Genomic DNA, 21,577 nt, shown 5'->3' with positions numbered 1-21,577 from the left:
TTAGAACCTTAGGGCCTTGGACCATGTAGAACTTTGGCCATAGGCCCGTTAAACCCAAACCCATTTAAATTATTTATTTATTTTTGGAAACCCAAAGACTCTTGGGCCGACCTTTCAAGCCCAAGGCCTGATAGAGCCCAACCCATTTATGAAACCCAAAACACTTTGGACCCCAGGCCTACGGGCCGTGCGTAGCTTGGGCTTTCGGCTCAAGGAACCTAAGCCCAGGACCCAAGCCCAAGCCCAAACCCAGTCCAAACCGTAAGCCCAGCCGCACGTGAGCCTGAACCTGGGAGGCACATGGAGCATACGCGCAACCGTCCACGGTGGCACATGCGACCCACAACGGCGCGTGAGGGTACTTGAGGTCCCCCTTTATGTTTATGACGTCCGTTTTCCGAAATTCAATCGTTTGAGTATAGTTTTATTAATTGGACTCTTTATGTGCTTAGTTGCAATTATTAGCGGCGAATCTGTCATTCCTATTTCGTACGGCTCTTCGACGATGAAGTATCTATGAGTAGACCCCTTCTAAAATGCATATTTTAATGTTAGAAATGCATACATGAAAATCATGATTTAATGGATACGTTTTATAAGTAAATTAGATTTACACTTTATGATTATCATGCTTTATTGAGAGTATTTTGGAATAGCATACTTTATCGAACTTATTTTCTTTGTAGTATATATGATGGATGACTATATACTATTTATGAACATATTTTTACACTTCTTTGTAGTATATATGATGGATGACTATATGTTGTGAAGATGTTTTGAGATATATGTACGTATGTTTGGAAAGATTATATTCAATGTTCTATGCGCATCTAGTGGTCACTGTTCTGCCTACGGGCAATGATATTTATATTGGCTTCGATCGGGTGATGTAGGGGCCTACGGGTCGGGTGATGTAGGGACCTTTGGGTCGATTATGATACCACTATTTAGCACATTATACGATATATGTTTTTATGAAAGGTTTTATGGCATGCTAGGGTTTTCGGAGAAGCCTATCACATATTATGCTATTAGTTTTCATAAAACTTTGGGGGTTAGTATGTTGATAATTGTTTCAATATTATATATATATATATATGTGTGTATATATATGTGTGTGTGTATATATATATATATATATTAACTTGGTCCACTCATGTTTGTTTTACGCCCCCTCATAACATAGGAACGAGACTTACGATCTGCGCTACAAGGCATTCCCCTACCAGTGATATCATACCATTATCTTTGGTTTGCCATCTATTGTAATAGCACCTCTCTATTTTACCTTCTACTTGTACTCTGGATTAGTTGTATGCTTTGAACATGTCATGCATTATCATTAGATTCTTTATTGGCAGATGAATATTATTATTGTATTTTTGTAAGACTTATATCGGGATCGGGGCATGTTAGATTGGTATTAGAGCATACTTAGGACTTCATTCTTCCATTTGGTAATCATAAGCTTTCTTATATCCATAATCTTCCATCCTTCTAAATCTTGTTTGTTTCTTATCAGAATTATGGACCATCCTGGTGGGAATGTTCCTCGGCGTCTTCGTTCTGGTATTATGGGAGGAATTCGGCAGTTAACCTCCACGTTACAAAATGCTTTTCCTAGTAACAGCAGGCCGAGTCGTACATATATGTAGATTGCTCGTAGCCACGACGTTACAAAACTTAGGGCAGTTAGAGCCTATTAGGATGCCGAGGATTGGTTGGAAAAGATGGAAGATACCTTAGAGAGCATGAGATGCCCAACGACTAAATGGGCAAATACTGCTGGTTATTTCCTTCAAAGGGAATCGAGATTTTGGTGGAAGTCAGCGAAGGGCTCTCGTCCACCTAATTATTTAATGACTTAGGCTACATTTAAGAGACTCTTTAGCGCACACTTTTTGAGCCCCTGTTATCAACTGAGGAAGAGACAGGAGTTCTTAGAGTTTCGCCAGGGCGATATGAGCATTACAGAGTTTGATAGAACTTTTCGGCGCATGTCGAGACACCATAAGGGAACCTATGAGAACTAGCAGGAGATGATGATATAGATGCAGATTGCGATGAACTCGGACTATAACGAGCTTGTGGCAGCTTGAGGCATATATCATACGAGGAGATGATAGAGACAGCTTTGAGGATTGAACAGTCGAGATGGGATAGTCTTAAACAGAACCAGCCTCAGAGCCAGAACCATCCTCGAAGTCAGAACCGACCTCGGAATTAGAACCAGCCTTAGAGTCTTCTACTTCTTCTAACCCATTCGGCCCTAGACGCTTTCAGTCGTTCAAGTGACAGGGTCAGAGTTCAGGATCATCTAGTGAGGGCTCAGGCAGTGAGTAGACGAAGTGATCTTTCAGCCACTTTAATCTAGGTGTGGCTGATCTGAGCTTGTGTTACATATGTGGCGGCTTTAGACACATGGCCCGTGATTGCGCTACTCCATGTTCGCTTGATAGTTTTACTTCTGGTTTGAGTTACGGTAGGAGTAATCATCCGACAACTCAGAGTTAGTAATACTTAGAGTTATGGCGGGAGTGGTAGTCAGGGTACCTAGTTTGCAGCTCAGCAACAACCACAACATTCTGGAGCAACTTCAGGTAGCCGTGCTTAGAGGAGCAGAACATGCCGTAACAATTAGGGTCTTAGTACTCATGGTAGCCGTAATAGTGGATCGGGACATCAGGTCGATAGACATACCAATGCCATGACTCAGCACGAGGTAGAGCAGGATCCTAGAGTCATTACTGGTACATTACTTGTCTATGGTAATTGGGCTAGAGTTCTAATTGATTCGGGTGCCATTTTTTCATTTGTATCTCCATCATTTGCATGGGTTGTAAACCTGCAACCTACATCGCTCAGATTTGATATGTTTATACAAATGCCACCTGGAGATCTTTTCTGTGCATAGTGGGAGTATAAGGATTGCTCGGTTATAGTTGAAGGGGAACTTTTGGAGGCTAATTTAATTCCCTTCAAACTTGCGGAGTTCGATGTCATATTGGGAATGGATCGGTTGTCTAGGCACCATGCTTACGTCGGGTGTAGAGAAAATTTTGACATTTAATTGGCCTAGATGACCGTGGATCACGTTTCAGGGTGAGCAACAGATCCTTCCAAATAGTATCATTTCTGCCATCCAGGCTACTAAGTTATGACAAAATAGATGTGTTGGATTCTTAGCCCACATAGTCACACAAGATGAACCTTCTTTGTGTGCTGAAGATGTGCTAGTGGTGAATAAATTCACCGATGTGTTTCCTGAGGATTTACCAAGGGTACCACCTCCGAAGGAAATAAAATTCACCATCGATTTACTTCCGGGTACCAACCCTATCTCCTTAGCACCATATCGAATGACACCAGCAGAATTGAGAAAATTTAAGATTCAACTTTATGAGCTAGTGGATATGGGCTACATCCAGCTAGGGGTGGGTTCGGTTCCATTCGGTTTGGTTTTTGGCCGAAATCGAAAACCAAACCGAAATTACTGTTCAATTCGGTTCGATTTTTCTTCGGCTTTTTTCGGTTCAATTTTTTTTGGTTTTAGGTTTCTTCGGTTCGGTTTCAGTCTAGTTCGGTTTTTTCCATGATTTTTTTTTTAAATCTGGTGGTAGCCAAAGAAGAACCCAGAAGAGCAAAAGAGGAATTGTTGCCTGTTAGAGAGCGAAATCCCAATAAGGAACCAAGCTTGCTCTTCGTTCTTCATCGATTTCAATTGGTTTTTTTTTTCTCACAGACAAATCATCAAACAATAATTATAAAGAAAATCTGAAGGAAATCTGCTACCAACAAATCATCAAACAATAATTATAAAGAAATATGTTCTTGCTTTGTTCCCTAGATCCCTCTTTTGCATCTGCAATAAAGATGGTGGATTGGGGACAACTTCCTCTCCTTGCTGCTAAATTGAAGGATTATAATATGCAAAACCCTAACAAAATAATTAAAAGAAAAACCCATTTTAATTCAGCAAAATCACAATATAAATTGTATTCGTTTTGATTCAAAAATTACTTGTGAAAGATGGGAAAATCTGGATTAGAATCTTCCAATTTAGATGGGTTCCGATTCGAAGAGGGCGAGGGAAAATCATGGTTTGGAAGAAGGAATCTGCGAGGAGGAGAAGATTGGAGAGAAAGTGATCTGGAGCAAGAGAGGAAGGAGAGAGAGACTGAGGAACAGAGGAAGCATAAATGAAGAAAGTAGCGGAGGGGAGAGAGAAAGTGTGTAGAAGAAAAGTGAAAAGTGAAATGGAAGTTGGCTAAGGTTTGTAACTTTTGAAATTTTATAAATCATAAAGATTAGAATACCTATAAATAAGTTAGTTTTACAATTATAGCAACACAAAGCCAACAACAAGTTGGTTTGAAGAAACTATCCGAACTTTGAAGGAAGGGGTTCGAATCCTCCAGCCACCAGGTTTTGAGGTATTTGTATATGATTTTCATATATCGGTTTGGTTCGGTTCGGTCCAGTTTCTGGACCTCAAAAATCGAAACAGAACCAACTAGATTCGGTTTGACAGTTTCGGTTCGATTTTTTTAGGTCTCAGTTCGGTTTTCGGTCCGGTTTTTTTTTATTTTTAGTTTTTCCAACCCACCCCTACATCCAGCGCATCATGTCTTCCTGGGGTGCTCCTGTGTTATTTGTCAAAAAGAATGATGGGTCGATGAGACTTTGCATCAACTACAGGCAGCTCAATCGGGTGACAGTGAAGAACCGTTATCCCCTGCCTTGGATTAATGATCTGTTTGACCAGCTGAATGGTGCTTAGGTGTTTTCTAAGATCGACCTTCGTTCGGGTTATCACCAACTACTAATCCGGGATGAAGATGTGCCAAGACGGCCTTCTGCACTAGGTATGGACACTATGAGTTCCGTGTCATGCTTTTTGGGTTAACAAATGCTCTTGCAGCATTCATGGATTTGATGAACAGAGTCTTTAGACCGTATCTGGATCGATTTATGATTGTGTTCATTGATGACATCCTGATTTACTCCAAAAGTAATGTTGAGCACATGAAGCATTTAAGGTTGGTGTTAGAGATGTTGAGAAATCATCAACTATATGCAAAGTTCAGTAAGTGTCAATTTTGGCTAAACCAGATCAGTTTCCTCGAACATGTGGTATCTGTTGAGGGAATTAATGTGGACCATCTGAAGGTTTCGACAGTGTCTACATGAGAGCAACCGAGGAATGTTACTGAAGTAAGGAGCTTCATTGGGCTGGTAGGCTATTATCGATGCTTTGTGCAAGATTTCTCAGCTATCACCTCACCCTGCCTCTTACTAAGTTGACTTGGAAGGGGGTCAAATTCGAGTAGGGTGATGATTGTGCACAAAGTTTCCAAGAGCTTAAGTGGCGTCTTACTCAGGCTCCTATCCTTGCTCTGTTCGAGATTTATACTGATGCATCCTTGTCAGGGTTGGGTTATGTACTGATGCAGCTTGGGAAAGTCATCGCCTATGCTTCCAGACAGCTCAATAATCATGAGAGAAACTACCCCATTCATGATATGAAACTCAGAGCAGTGGTCTTTGCTCTAAAGATCTAGTGGCATTATTTAAATAGTGAGAAGTGTCGCATCTTCATTGATCATAAGAGCCTGAAACATGTCTTCACTTAGAAAGAACTGAATTTGAGACAAAGAAAATGGATGAAGCTCATTAGTGATTATGACTGCACTATCAAGTATCATCTTGGACATGCTAATATAGTAGTGGATGCACTTAGCAGGAGATCCCACGGACAGCTTGCCTCCCTTCAAGCTATCTATGTGCTGTTACTGTTTTCTCTGCGGGAAACCAGCATTTCAGTGATGTCAAATTCACAAGGAGCATTGTCAGTACACTTCCAGGTTACGCCTGTCCTAGTGGATATCGTTAGGGAAGCCCAAGAACTTGATCCGATTTGTGCAGACCTAAAGAAATAGGTATTGGATGGGTCGAGACAAGATTTGAAAATCTGGAGAGATAGAGCCTTAGTGATGGGAAATACGCTGTTTGTGGGAGGACGTCACCATGGATTTCGTGTATGGTTTGCCGAAGAGGCAATTGAGGTTTGACGGCATTTGGGTGATTGTAGACCGACTCACCAAGACTGCTCACTTCCTACCTGTTCGACAAACCTACTCACTAGAGAAGTTGGCTAAACTATTCATTGATAATATCGTCAAGCTTTATGGTGTACCTATCACTATCGTGTCAAACAGAGATCCAAGATTCATCTCCACAGGTTTTGGAAAGCTTTTAATGTTGCCATGGATACTTAGTTGTTGTACATCATTGCCTATTATCCACAGACCGATGGTCAATCGGAGAGTACGATTCAGACCTTGGAGGACATGTTGAGAATGTCTGTTCTCCAGTGGAAGGGTAGCTGGGATAGTTATTTGCCATTGGTTGAGTTTGCTTACAACAACAACTACCACTCCAGTATCGGCATTGCACCTTTTGAGGCATTGTATGGGAAGGCATGCCAGACACTGCTGTGTTGGATAGAGGTTGGTGAACGGGTGCTAGTGGGGCCATAAATTGTTGACACTAATAATAATAACAACAAGTTGAAAGAGGAACCTGAAGGTAGCACAAGATCGACAGAAGAGCATAGCGGAACGACATTTTAGGAATCGAGGGTATAAGACTGGTGACTTTTTCTTCTTGAAGTTGTCTCCCTGGAAGGGGATGGTTCGATTTGGTAAACGAGGGAAATTGAGCCCTCGATATGTTGGTCCCTACCAGATCACGGAGAGAATTGGTGCAATTGCTTATAGACTGGAGCTACCGCCGAAGTTGTTGCAGATTCACATCGTATTTCATGTTTCCATGCGTCAGAAATATGTATCAGATCCCTCGCACGTCATTCAGCCAGAACCATTGGAAGTGAATCAGGATGCGAGTTATGACGAGGAACCAGTGGCTATCATTGACCGACCGGATAAGACTTTAAGGAACAAAGTCATTCTGTTGGTGAAAGTGCTGTGGAGAAACCATGCCGTCGAGGAAGCGACATAGGAAACGGAGGAACTGATGAGGAATTAGTATCCGTATTTATTTGTTTAAGGTTGTAATTTCGGGGATGAAATTCTTTTAAGGGGGTAGATTGTAAAACCCATCCCCAATTGTATAATTTTTATTAAAAAAAATTAATGAAATTACGAAATTAACCCCCTACTTTCTACCTAATCCAGATCCCCTTTCTAGATTTTCCTCATCTCTCTATTTGCCACGTGGCACTCCCTTATCTCTTTCTCATTTTCTCTGTTCTCCTCGAATCAACTCTTATTCTCTCTCACTCTCTCTCTTTCTCTCTTTCGGAACCTTATCCCTTTTCCGTTCCTGATCGACACCCACACACACCTAGACACCCTGACACCCAAGGAAAACCACCGACGACAACACCACCACATTCACCATTTGGTAGCATTCTCTCTCTTCCATCTTTGTGGAACAGTGAGAACCTTAGGTAAACCCGTGGGTTTCAAGCAAGAATCCGACCATCTCCAGCTACTTCAATGTGTGAGAAAGGTACCAAACACTCCATTTTGTCTTTATCTTCATTTTGGTACTTAGATCATACCCTAGGGTTACAAATCGAGCTCGAACGGAGCTAGGAGGAGTTTTCCGGCCGGAATCCGACCTTTTCTTTCGATTGGGTCCGACGACCCACGATTAAAACTCGGGCCGGGCTTTCAAGCCCAAAGCTCTTTAGAACCTCAGGCCTTTGGGCCTTAGGCCCATTAAACCTAAACCCATTTAAATTATTTATTTATTTATTTTCTGAAACCCAAAGACCATTAGGCCGGGCTTTCAAGCCCAAGGCCCAATGGAGCCCAACCCATTTATGAAACCCAAAACCCTTTGACCCCAGGCCTATGGGCCGTGCGTAGCTTGGGCCATCGGCCCAAGGAACCTAAGCCCAAGCCTAAACCCGGTCTAAACCTTGAGCCCAATCGCACATAAGCTTGCGCGTGGGTGCCTGCCAGTGCCCACACGTGGAGCACACATCCCACCGTCTATGGCGGTGCTGACGACTTGCCGGAGCCGCCACTTTGCGGCGGGGCGTGAGGGTGTGTGGGGTAACCTGTGGGGGTACCCGAGGTCCCCATTTATGTTTTTTGACGTCCTGAATCCGTTTTTGACGTTTGTTTTCTGAAATTCAATCGTTTGAGTATAGTTTTATTAATTGGACCCTTTATGTGCTTAGGTGCAATTATTAGTGGCGAATCCATCATTCCTATTTCGTACGGCTTTTCGACGACGGAGTATCTATGAGTGGACCCCTTCTAAAATGCATATTTTAATGTTAGAAGTGTATACATGAAAATCATTATTTAAGGGTTACATATTATGAGTAAATTACATTTACACTTTATAATTATCATGCTTTACTGAGAATATTTTGGAATACCATACTTTATCAAACTTATGTTCTTTGTAGTATATATGATGGATGACTATATACTATTTATGAACGTGTTTTTACACTTCTTTGTATCATATATGATGGATGACTATATGCTATGAAGATGTTTTGAGATATATGTACGTATGTTTGGAAAGATTATATTCAATGTTTTATGTGCATCTAGTGGTCACTGTTTTGCCTACGTGCGACGATACTTATATTGGCTTTGGTCAGGTGATGTAGGGGCCTAGGGGTTAGGAAATATTATATTGGCCTGCGAGTCGGGTGATGTAGGGGCCTACGGGTCGAATGAAGATTTATATATTAGGCCTACGGGTCAAGTGATGAAGGGCCTTCGGGTCGATTATGATACCACTATTTAGCACACTATACAATATATGTTTTATGAAAGGTTTTATGGCATGCTAGGGTTTTCGGAGAAACCTATCACATATTATGCTATTAGTTTTCATAAAACTTTGAGGGTTAGTATGTTGATAACTGTTTCAATATTATATATATATATCAACTTGGTCCACTTATTTTTGTTTTGCGCCCCTCAGAACATATGAACGAGGCTTACGATCCGCGCTACGAGGAATTCCCCTACTAGTGATATCATACCATCCTCTCTGCTTTGACATCTATTGTAATAGCACCTCTCTATTTTACCTTCCGCTTGTACTCTGGATTAGTTGTATACTTTGAATATGTCATGCATTATCATTAGATTCTTTATTGGCAGTTGAATATTATTATTACATTTTTGTAAGACTTATATTTGATTGTTTCTTTGTTTAGTTACGCGCAAAATTTATATGCATGTTTTACATGTTCTCAACATATGCATTCATTAAATAGCTTGCGTCATCCTCGCATGTCGGCCAGCACGTGGTTTCGGTAGCAACACTCTTTTAGATCACAATTTAAAGTTACTCTTAACAAAAAGATAAGTATCCAAAATGATTTAATCCAATAAATAGACAGCATAAGAAGGAGAAGCAAAAAAGTATAACAAGTGGTTTCGGCGTTGGCCTAAAACCAAACCAACCAATCCATTCATAGCCGTCCCCTAAACAGTATATTTCACAGTTCAATAATTAAACGAATCTTTATTTCAGGTTTGAGATAGATAACTAAAAACGAAATCCTATTGTTTATGAAATTATAAAGGCTAATTTCTCATTACTGTTTAGTTAGCTAACTTCTACACAATAAGCAGAGGTCCCAGTTGATCTAACAAGACAAAAACGAACTTTTGAGTGGAAAATTTTGTAATCTAGGAGGTGGCATAGTATTCCAAACAACGTATCAAATAATTTCAGTATAAGTTGAAATACAAACAAGAGTCAAGTGAAATCTAATCATATATTCCTTGATGCTCTTTCCGCCGGCGGCATATGGTCTACTTAATTTGCTGTAACAAGAGCTGTCAATATGTTTGTTGACATGACAGTTAAAGAAACTTGAATATAACACGTGGGAAGTCGTTTAAAAGATGGCTTCAGAGATGAAGGTTGAAACCATTCAAAAGGAAACAATTAAACCATCCTCTCCAACTCCTCCCCACTTAACAAGTTCGATCAGTTTCAACCTGAATTTTGTGCCCTCTACTTCTCTTCTATCCCAGCTCTAGTGATGAGGTCAATGCTGATCACCGTTTGTTGACTGATATTGACTCAAGTGAATGCCACATAATCTGCCATGTCATCAATATTTCTGTTAAAAGTTAGTTAGGAGGGTTATGTGTAGCTTACACAGTAAGCAAGGTAGTTAGACTACTAGAGGGATATAAAAGGCCGATTGCAGTCTAATGTTTGTAAGAAATAACCATTCTATCAATACAAAACTTTTCATATTCTTTCTAGTTTTATTTCCAGGTCTTCTTCTACATTCTCTATATTTCTTCTTTCTTCTTTCTTCTGTGGTTCTGATCTTCTTTGTTAAGATGGTATCGAGCCAAGGTTGATTTTTTTTTGGGATTTTCTTCCGCTGAGTAAGTCTTGGAGATTGATCGTTGAAGGCGTTGTTGGAGTTCTTGGAGGATTGGTGCTGGCTTGATGAATTTTGGGTCGAGGGTCTTTCAATCAGGTTGTTGGTTTCTTTCTTTATTCTTTGCACATCAAGTGTTTGCGTTTTTGCGTCAGTGAAGATATATGGCGATTTGGGTTGTTTCTTGTGGTTTTTCATATATGGGTTCTTTGTTGGATTCGATTAAGGCTAATGCCAGACAATAGCAGATTTATATTTGTGGTGTGATATGGTTGAAGTTGTTCATTTGTGACATTGCTGAAATTTTAGCTTTTGAAGTATATACGTATAGAAGGCCAATGCCAAGAAGTAGTGCAAATATCTTGAAGTGGTGATCATTGTTGTAGTTTGGAGTTAAACAAATTTGTGATTGAGATTGTTTGCTTGTCAGTAATACGTGATAAAGATGTCTGATAAATCAGTACGCATTGAAAGTTTGCTTGGTATGTTAACTGTGAAGTTGCAAGATGACAATTTTGTTAAGTGGAATTATCAGTTTCAGTCTGTTTTACGAGGGTATGATTTCTTTGAATTTTTTACTGGTGAGTCTCCTTGTCCACCAAAGTTTGTGATTAACACTGAGAGTGGAGTGACTACAGAAATCACAGCAGCTTATAAATCTTGGGTTCAGAAAGATATGGCACTATTGAGTCTGTTAATTGCTACTTTGTCAGATGATGCTATGGAATATGTCATAGGGTGTAAAACGTCTCATGAAGCTTGGGTAAACTTACAAGACCGATATGCGTCCGTGTCAAGGGCTAGGATTAATCAACTCAAAATTGAGTTTCATACAATTCAAAAAGGCAGTGATTCTATTGACAAGTATTTGCTTCGGTTGAAAGCCATTCGTGATCAGCTTGTGTCTGCAGGGGAGAGGATTACTGATAATGATGTTGTTATTACTGCTTTATCTGGATTACCATCGAAGTTTGATATTGTCAAGGCTGTAGTTTTAGCAAGGGAGACTTCTATTCCACTGAAAGATTTCAGGGCGCAGTTGATTGGTGTTGAATCTGCTATGGAAGCAAGAGTCACTACTCTGGCCAGTGGCATGGCTGCAATGTATGTTCAAGGAGATAGAGTTACAGGTGGTCATCAGAATTCCGGGTATTCACAAGGAGAGAGTTCAAATGCTGGTTCACAAACTGGTGATACTCAAGGCTATCAAGGGAACAACAGGTTTCAAAACAGAAATGGGTTTAATAATTCTCAGGGGTCTAATACTTCTCAGAACTATAACAGAAGTGGTTATGGGTCTTTCAATAATTCAAGGCCTTATTACAATGGGAATAGACAGAGATGGGGAAACAACTATAATAATTCTCCTACTGGGAATAGGTCTTATTGGAGTGGTAATACTACCTTCAAAATAGGTCCGATAGTTGAATGTCAGATTTGTTCTCGCAGAGGTCATACTGCTGCAACTTGTTCGAATAGGAGTGATGGTTATCAGGTTCTAATCTGCCAAATTTGTGGAAAGAAAGGTCATCATGCTCTGGATTGTAGACATAGGAATAACTATTCCTATCAGGGGCACCTCCACCTCCTTCTCTTACTGCATTTTCTGCTCAAGCTCCATCTCACATGACTGCTGCAGAATATGGTCAAAATGTTCAACATTTCTCTGCAGCTGATACATGGGTGTTGGACACTGGTGCTTCACACCATATGACATCTAATCTTGGGAATCTCAATCAACCTGTGCAGTATAATGGTGATGAGAAAATCACTATTGGTAATGGGGAAGGTTTGGCTGTTACTCATATTGGTTCTACAACCCTTTCAACTCCACAACATTTACTGTTTCTCAAGAATGTCTTACATGTTCCAACCATTACTGTTAATCTCTTATCTGTTAAGAAATTATGTGAAGATAATCATTGCTGGTTTATATGTGATGAGAGTGTCTTTTTTATACAGGACAAGGCAACAGGAATGATGTTGTACCACGGCAAGAGTAGGGGAGAGCTATATGAGATCCCTGTGACTGTGTTTTCAAGAAGATTGGTTGCTGGTCAAAATAAAGCTGTTGCATTACTTGGGAAAGCTGTAAAGACTTCTGTTTGGCATAAGAGGCTTGGGCATCCTTCTGCCGAAGTGCTTGATGTTATGCTTCGAAATGTTGGACAGCCTGTTAGTGTAGATTCATCACCTTCTGTTTGTTCTTCATGTCTTTCTGGAAAAATGTGTAGACAACCATTTCCTGTCAGAGAAACTAGGGCTAGTTCTATGTTTGAAAAAGTACATTCTGATATTTGGGGGCCTGCTCCAGTTAAGTCTCTAGAAGGGTTTAGATACTATGTAAGTTTTGTGGATGAGTTCTCAAGATTTGTATGGATCTTCCCTATTATCAATAAATCTGAGGTTTTCCAAGTCTTTGTTAAGTTTTTTGCATTTGTTACAACTCAGTTCAATTCTATAATTAAGTGCTTACAGACAGATGGTGGTTCTGAATATATGAGTAACAGATTTCAGTCTTTTTTGGCACTCAAAGGAACTGCACATTCCATATCATGTCCTTACACACCTCAGCAGAATGGTCTTGCTGAGAGGAAACATAGGCACATCGTAGAGACTGCTATCACACTTTTAACCGAGGCTGAAGTTCCATTACAGTTCTGGAATTATGCTTGTACTCATGCTGCATTTCTGATCAACAGAATGCCGTGTAAGGTTTTGGGGATGAAGTCTCCATATCAGCTTCTGTTTAAACAAGACCCTGTGTTGCATACATTGAAGATATTTGGATCTACAGTTTATCCATTCTTAAGGCCGTATACTAAACATAAATTGCAACCTAGGTCAAAGCAATGTGTTTTTCTTGGTTTTGTGGCTGGATATAAAGGTGTAGTCTGTTATGATTTGAGTAGTACTAAACTAGTATTGTCAAGACATGTGGTGCATGATGAGACTACATTTCCATTTAAATCAAGACTGCAGTTGTCTTTTGGGAAGTTCAATAAGGTCCAGAGTACAACAATGTTTCCAGTCATGGTTCAAATACCATGTTTTGCTCCTGATCCCATATCCTCCCCAACCCTTGCCGGGTCATCTGCCAATCCAGATATTATGGAAGATCAACCAATGGATAGCTTACAGGTTCCAAGCTCATCAAGTCAAGTTTCTCAGGATCTCAATGCTCATACTCATAGCTCTCCTACTCTCTCAACATCACCTCCAAGTACAATATCATTGTTGCCTGTCCATAGTCCTTCTCAGTTAGAGGTAATCCTACCAATCTCTTCTCCTGTGGTTGAAACTAATGAAGAATCAGCTCACAATATGGTCACCAGGTTGAAGTCAGGTGCCATTTCCCGAAGATCTTACACAGGTTATATTGGTTCATTTCCAGAATTACAAACTCTCCAGATGGATAATGAGTGTGACTTTACTGGGGGGTTTTCATTTATTGCTGCAATACAGGATTTGAAGGAACCTTCAACATTCCGAAAAGCTTCTACATGTCCACATTGGCAAAGTGCAATGCAAGAAGAGTTTAATGCACTCAAAGCTCAAGGAACTTGGCAATTGGTTCCTTCTCCACCAAATAGAACCATTATTGGCAGTAAATGGGTATATAAGGTTAAGAAGAATCCTGATGGCAGTGTATCGAGGTATAAAGCCAGACTCGTGGCTCAAGGTTTTTCCCAAGAACCAGGCATTGACTACTCAGAAACTTTTAGTCCCGTAGTCCGACACACTACTGTAAGACTCATTTTGTCCTTAGCAGCTATCCATAAATGGGAATTGAGGCAGTTAGATATCAAAAATGCATTTCTGCATGGTGACTTGCAAGAAGAGGTGTATATGAAACAGCCTCAAGGGTTTGTTGATCAAACTAAACCCCATTATGTCTGTAAGTTGATTAAATCGTTGTATGGGTTGAAGCAAGCCCCTCGGGCATGGAATTCAAAGTTCACGACCTATTTACCAGCTTTGGGATTTGTACCATCTTCATCGGATACAAGTTTATTTGTGAAGAATGATGACAAGGATGTGGTGATTCTTTTACTATATGTAGATGACATCATTTTGACAGGATCCAATCCTAGCAAAGTTCAGCAAGTTATTGATGATTTGGCAGGTGTTTTTGACTTAAAGGATATGGGCAGACTTACTTACTTCCTGGGACTTCAGATTCACTACAAGGAGAATGGAGACATATTTGTCAATCAATCAAAGTATGTTAAAGATCTGATTCATAAAGCTGGAATGGAATCTTGTAAACCTGCCAATACACCATGCAAACCTCACAATCAAATGCTCTTGCATGAGGGAATACCATTGCAGGACTCTACATTGTACAGAAATTTGGTTGGTTCCCTGCAATATCTCACATTTACACGTCCTGATATAGCGTATGCTGTGAATTCAGTGTGTCAATTTATGACTGCTCCGACAGATTTACATCTCATTTCTGTCAAACGAATTCTTCGATATCTTCAAGGCACTGTAGAGTGTGGCATTACATATGCAGCTGATACTGACATACATTTGACAGCATTCTCTTATGCTGATTGGGCTGCTGATTTGAACACAAGACGATCTGTGACTGGTTATGTGGTTTATCTTGGTGGGAATCCGATCTCGTGGCAGTCAAAGAAGCAATCCTCCGTCTCTCGAAGTTCTACCGAGGCGGAGTACAAGGCACTTGCTCATACTGCAGCAGATGTGGCTTGGATTCGGCTCATTTTGAAAGATTTGGGCGTTGCATTACCTTTTCAACCAACTATATTTTGTGATAATAAATCTGCAATAGCACTCAGTGCTAATCCAGTGTATCATTCGAGAATCAAACACCTTGATACGGATTATCATTTTGTCCGTGAAAGGGTGCATCAAACACAGACCGCTGATATTCTTACTAAAGGATTACATAGTCCGCCGTTCACTCGTCATTGTTTCAATCTCAAACTTGGTTTCCCTAGTTGAGATTGAGGGGGGATGTTGACTGATATTGACTCAAGTGAATGCCACATAATCTGCCATGTCATCAATATTTCTGTTAAAAGTTAGTTAGGAGGGTTATGTGTAGCTTACACAGTAAGCAAGGTAGTTAGACTACTAGAGGGATATAAAAGGCCGATTGCAGTCTAATGTTTGTAAGAAATAACCATTCTATCAATACAAAACTTTTCATATTCTTTCTAGTTTTATTTCCAGGTCTTCTTCTACATTCTCTATAGTTCTTCTTTCTTCTTTCTTCTGTGGTTCTGATCTTCTTTGTTAAGACCGTTCTTTGCCAAAACATCCAACCTTCTAAAAACATCATTATCTGAAGCCCTCACTCAATTCTATCCCTTCGCTGGAAAATTCAAATACAACGTTTCAATCGACGGCAATGACTACGGGGCTGCTTTTCTTGAAGCCCAAGTCAACTAATATTAGACATTTTGGACAACCCCGATTTCGAGATCCTAAATTGACAACTGCAGAGCAACCCTAACTTCGCTAATTTGTCGGCAATTGTCTTTCCTTCCTGACATATATGAGAGAAGCAGAAACCCATATGATCCGACTCCAGAGAAACAATTACAACATGAAGCTACACAAAAAGATAAAGTACATATGATGATACAGCCTATGAGAAAACCACTAATAAAATAACCCAAGAAATCCTCGGAATATGCTATCACAAGCTGCAGAACCCGGGTTACCTTAACATCTTTATTATGCAGGAAAATAGTAGTGGATTAACAATGAATCTTTCATACAGGAAAATAGTGGTAGATGAACAATGAATCTGTCTTTGCATATAGTTATTGGTCCAAAGTCGCTCTCTTTGTGAACATTAACAATATATTGTTTCTCAATTATTGGCTAACTGTTCTGTATAATATTGTGGATTCCTTAAAATAGGTTTGGACAATAAACGGGATCTAGTAGACCACTATAGACTTTGGCACTTTGCGCAGGGTTGCTGTCGTACAAATATTCACACCATTATCCCCAACTCAAGTGCAGAGAAATGATGGGTTCAGAGATGAAGGTAGAAGTCATTCACAAGGAAGCAATCAGACCATCCTCTCCAACTCCTCACTACCTCAAAACAACCAACCTCTCTGTTTTTTATCAGCTTATTCCTGATATTTATGTCCCCTTCCTTCTCTTCTATCCCAACAATAATACCAATCACCGATCTTTAGCAGCTGAAAGATCGAAAATCCTTAAGACATCATTATCTGAAATACTCACACACTTCTATCCCTTCGCAGGAAAGTTCCACTATAATGATTCAATCTGTTGCAATGACCATGGTGTTGCATTTGTTGAAGCCCAAGTCAACTGTCCCATATCCAAGATTTTGGACAAAGCAGATATTGGGATGGTAAAACAATTGCTTCCAGCTGATATGGCATCCAGACAAGCAGTCACAGGCTATCTTCTACTAGTCCAGGCCAATTTCTTCTAATGCGGTGGAATGGCAATTGGAGTCAGTATTGCGCATAAGGTCGCGGAAGCGTCTACAATCAGCACATTCATCAAAAGATGGGCTGAAATTGCACTTGACTTGACCAGTAGGCCCCGTACTGATCACCAGTTAGTTCTTCCAGCAGAATTTGGGTCGCAGCTTCTCTTTTTCCACCACAAGATATTCTCAATGCACCTCAACCGACCTTGGAATTTCCTAAAGAAAAGTGTATAACAAGCAGATATTTGTTTGACGCTTCAAAGATTGCTGCACTCAAGTCCAAGTCCGCCAGTGCTACTGAACCAAATCCTACACGCATTGAAGTAGTATCCGCTCTCATTTGGAAATGCGCCATGGAAGCATCAAAATCAAAATTCAGGTCAATAAGGCCATCTGCTTGGTGTCGCACGGTGAGCATGCGAAACTTGTTGGTGCGGCCCTCGGCAGAAAAATTATTGGGAAATCTTGTGGGGAAGTTTATAGCAAAGGCCGGAGAAAGTGAAGTCATGGGTCTTGACCTTCAAAGCTTTGTTGGTAAGTTGAGGAAAGGCATTGAGGAGTTCAAAGTAAAATATGCTAATAAAGTTACCGGGGATGCATGTGAGTCCTTGAAAGAGTATGGGGACCTCTTACAGAGGGATGATATAGAAATCTATACCTGCAGGAGTTGGTGCAGGTTTCCCTTCTACGCAGCCGATTTTGGATGGGGAAAGCCATCGTGGGTGAATCAGAGTCTCGAAGGCAAGAATTTGATTGTGCTGATGGATGTGCGAGATGGAGATGGTGTTGAAGTGTCCTTAACTTTTAATGAAGAAGACATGGCCATAATTGAAAGCAATAAGGAGCTGCTTGCACGTGCTTCTCTCGGTCGGAATCTTATTCTTCAAAAAGATGTTGCCCTTGTTGTATGAGTTTTGTTGGCTGGGAAAGTTCAGGGAGCAATGAGAAGTCGTCCAGCACAAGTATTTCTTTTTTCCTTAATTAACATGCTGCACTTACTATCTATTTATACCAGCTTTCTAATAGAGGTAGAACTCATCAACACATGTGGGTCTCACATCTCTCTAATAGAGAGGATATAAATGATGGTACAAATTGTAACAATAGCAATTTTTGAAGTTTTTATTAAGTGGCTGGCGCAGCAATTATTGTCAGGTGAAGATTTGGGAAGAGATTGTTGTGAAACATAAATAACGGCCATTCTTACTCAATGTATGTTAGTAAAGCATCATAAACAATCATATTAATGTAGAAAGCCTTTTGGGTTACCACTCATGTATTTGATGCCCTATATAAAGATGGCTTATTGATAATTCTCTCCTTAATTTCTTATCTCTCTCTATTGTCTTTTACTTCATACTTTATTTCCAACACATTATCAGCACAATAACACTCTTAATTTTAGCACCAAAATAAAGAGACAAGGAAATGAAATGAATACTGCAAAATCATCAGCACGTTATACAAGAACAGGATTATATATGCTTCAACTACAAATTCCAATTAGTTTATTTTAATAAACTTTACTGCCGAATGTCCTTTCTAACATATATGATATTGTTTTCTTCTTACAGATCCATTATTCCACAAGGGCATGTGTGCTAGGGGTGGGTTCAAAAAACCGAAAACCGAAAAAAACCGAAAACCAAACCGGACTGAGGCCGAAAAAAACCGAACCGAAACTGTCAAACCGAACCGAACCGAATCTGGTCAGTTCGGTTTCGGTTTTTGAGGTTCGAAAACCGAACTGAACCGAACCGAACCGAATTATATATATTTAATTATTGTTTTCAATATTATAAATAGTTTAGTCATACAATCATAACAAAACAAAACCTGTTGCCAAGTTGGTTTCAGGGAAAATTTTCAAGTTGCAGCGCAAGGGTTCGAACCCCCATGCCTCCAACATTTCAGAAACGTTTTTTAATTTTTTTGAGAAATCCCCTTTAAGTTAACCCTAGCAGCCACACCTTTTATTCATTCCCCTCTTCTCTCTCTCGTTCCCTTCCCTGCCTCCAGTGTAACCCTAACTAACCCAGTAACATTCTCGCGCAGCCGAGCCTCCTCTCTGTCTTTCTCAAACTCTCTGTCTCTCTTGGTCTTGAATCCCAGGCGACCCGCGACGGCGCGACCCTTCTCACTCTCAATCTCTCACACCTCGCCCTCGCCGTGTGCTTCGGCGACCTCGAACAAGTGAAGGCGATGATCCTGATCCAAGTGGAGCTCACCAACATGGACCTCAAATCCATCTCCTCCAGGTCCTTGCCCGACCCGCATACCCTCCGAAAGTCCTCTCACCTCATCGGCCCCAAAGTCCTCCAGGTATTGACTCCTCTCCGTAATTTCTCTCGTGAATTTTCTGGGTTCTCTTTTGTTGCTGAGAAAATAGATAAACAGAAAGAAAAATGTGAGCTTTCGTCTGTTTGTTTGTTGATTATCAGATAGCTTGGGTGAGAGATCCAGGAAGAGGCGATGGACCGATACATAATGTTGATGCCAATGTTGAATACTGTTCTGTGATCAAAACAAAATTAGGGGCTCATCGTATTCTGATGGGTGCTGAAATGGATTGCTGTGATTCAACTGATGATGGAAGGAGGTTTTATGTGGAATTAAAGACAAGCCATGAGGTTGAGATCTGTTTTTCTTCACTTTCCGTTACATGCAAATTTTTTCTTCTCTGAGTTTTCTTATGTAACTGACTGTAATTTCTCATTCAATTGTGCAGTTGGACAACCATAAGATAGAGTACGAGTTTGAGAAAGAAAAGCTCCTCAAATTTTGGGTACATTACTGTTTTAAAGACAAGCCATGAGGTTGAGATCTGTTTTTCTTCAATAGCTTTTGTTAGAGATTGACATGCATAGTTGAAATCATTTCGATAGTAAATAAATGAGTAGAAGTCAGTTTGAAAAGAAAATAAACTTTGCGAAATTTTGTAGCATTTAAATGGTGATGTAAAGCAATGATGTATAACTAGTTAAGATGACAGATAAAAGCTTAAGTTGGTGGATATGAAAATAGTTCAATTGGTGGAAGATTGTTCAAGGTAAGAGTCTGTAGTCTCTGCATTTCTTAACAATTGAATAGAATGTGAACATTCAAAGTTCTAATACACATTTGTTTCACAATTGTATAGGACTCTCTATTGACGAGTTCTCGAGGAAGAAGTTGGATGCAACTGCAGAGGAGCTCAGTGAGGAGAAAGCTTTGGCATACTCTTGCCTCTCTTAGATGCTCTTGGCCTTTCCTTGGTGTGGTTGTAAGTTGGCCTCCCTGCAATGTGTGAGAAAAGCAGCTGAAGTTTTGAATAATGCCATTGTTAAGATATGTTAATGATGCAGAAGCTGCTTCTGTGGGTTTTACGGTTGTTGAGCCCAATATTCTATTCGGACACTTCGACTTTTTTCTTCTTTTAGTTGCATATTTGAATGGGATTGTCCCATTGACGTAAAATAATCCATATCTGCCTTGATTCTAATTTGTTAGTTCTTGTGCTTATGTTGATTTCCAAGACTTTCTTGGAGGAAAAAAAAAAAAAAAAAAAAACCGAAAAAAACCGAACCCGAACCGAAAAAACCGAACCGAAAAAAACCGAAAAAAATATGGGCCGAACCGAACCGAACCGAAATTTCGGTTTGGTTTCGGTTTTGGCAAAAAACCGAACCGATAAGAACCGAACCCAGCCCTAATGTGTGCTTATTCGTTTCATGGCAGATATATGGAACAAAAAAGGTGAGATTAATATCGTTGCGGCTTGCATCATGAATGACATATCTTTATTGCATCATCAGCTTATGTTAGTATTCATGTATTCACTAAGCGTGGTTTCAATTTAGTTAATTGTAATATAACTCCAATTAATAACGTAGTGATGATGAATTTACTAGAGATGAGGACATGCAGTCCCTTTATTCTCGTCAAATAGTCAGATCCGGACCTTAGTTCTCATCACATGATGATTGAAGGGCCTATAGCCTCATATGAGTACAAAGTTCATAGTTATGCAATTGCTAGAGCCTATAGCTCATTGCATCAATAACCAAATGAGAATACGGACTTATGGGATTTAGTGGATTGTATTGAGTATTCTTTTCCCCGAAATTGTTGCAAAATTATTTTGTAATTTCTAGTAATGAAATTCCACATCCCAGTGATAAAGTATTGAATTAAAACCTAGAGTTCAATGATTCTATATAATTGAAAGCCTGAAATTTCTTGGCTTAATTACATAAACAACGCAAACTAACTTTTGGTACGTTTATGGTTATGTAATTAGGTATCGAGCATGACTGCTTTACACCAAAACATTTGGTGTATTTTTACCAAGTCTTTGATCAAAAGAAAAGGAAAAATGTTGGAGACAATTTTACAACTCTCCCACGAATTTTAACTCGGTGGATATAACCAATTTGACGTATAAATTCCATTCTAGTTGATGAGTTTTATATCCCACCTTGGGCTTGCAAGCAATTAACAGTTGAGTTATCTCCCAATAGCTTGGCTTTTCATTTTATTTCATTTAATTTTTCAGCATTTTATTATGATGATTTCAATTTTCTTATATTAATATGCATTCGTTCATTGAGTTCATTTATTTTTATATTGAATTATATGTTAATCTGTTCAATTCATTTTTTCGAGAAAAAAGCTTCTACGTTCTCTTACAAGTTGTATCACACATTCAAAAGAAGTAGTGTATGTTTGTCATGAAC

The 21,577-nt window shown here is 39.8% G+C and overlaps 1 protein-coding gene and 1 pseudogene across 4 annotated transcripts; both read left to right on the top strand.

The window, feature by feature from the left end:
- The first annotated feature begins 16,421 nt into the window (after nt 1-16,421).
- LOC114827698 (vinorine synthase-like) lies at nt 16,422-17,773 on the top strand (annotated as a pseudogene).
- A 966-nt stretch (nt 17,774-18,739) lies between these two features.
- On the top strand, nt 18,740-20,343 carry LOC103445776 (NAD-capped RNA hydrolase DXO1-like). Of its 4 annotated transcripts, none has more exons than XR_530813.4 (5): nt 18,740-19,184; nt 19,304-19,492; nt 19,591-19,678; nt 19,855-19,911; nt 20,002-20,343. XR_530813.4 is itself a non-coding variant. In XM_008384817.4 (5 exons), the coding sequence occupies exons 1-4, from the start codon at nt 19,065-19,067 to the stop codon at nt 19,864-19,866; spliced, it is 378 nt and encodes a 125-aa protein (XP_008383039.1). In that variant the 5' UTR covers nt 18,750-19,064; the 3' UTR covers nt 19,867-19,911; nt 20,002-20,343. The 4 variants fall into 4 exon arrangements, 3 of the variants coding, with proteins under 3 accessions (XP_008383038.1, XP_008383039.1, XP_008383036.1); XM_008384817.4 differs by having other exon boundaries at nt 18,750-19,184; nt 19,591-19,647; XM_008384816.4 differs by lacking the exon at nt 19,855-19,911.
- Nucleotides 20,344-21,577: the final 1,234 nt, after the last annotated feature.

Source organism: Malus domestica, chromosome 10 (assembly GCF_042453785.1).
Source record: "Malus domestica chromosome 10, GDT2T_hap1".
Taxonomy (NCBI): Eukaryota; Viridiplantae; Streptophyta; class Magnoliopsida; order Rosales; family Rosaceae; genus Malus; species Malus domestica.
Note: the sequence above shows the minus strand (reverse complement) of the source record. Positions and strands in the feature narration are given on the sequence as shown.

What these genes read in the sequence shown, in the direction of transcription:
- LOC103445776 (XM_008384814.4), top strand. Translation starts at nt 19,065, where the DNA reads ATGATCCTGATCCAAGTGGAGCTCACCAACATGGACCTCAAATCCATC. An exon ending in AATTAAAGACAAGCCATGAG is followed by an intron (nt 19,493 to 19,590) that starts GTTGAGATCTGT and finishes TCAATTGTGCAG; the next exon opens with TTGGACAACCATAAGATAGA. An exon ending in AAAAGCTCCTCAAATTTTGG is followed by an intron (nt 19,648 to 20,001) that starts GTACATTACTGT and finishes ACAATTGTATAG; the next exon opens with GACTCTCTATTGACGAGTTC.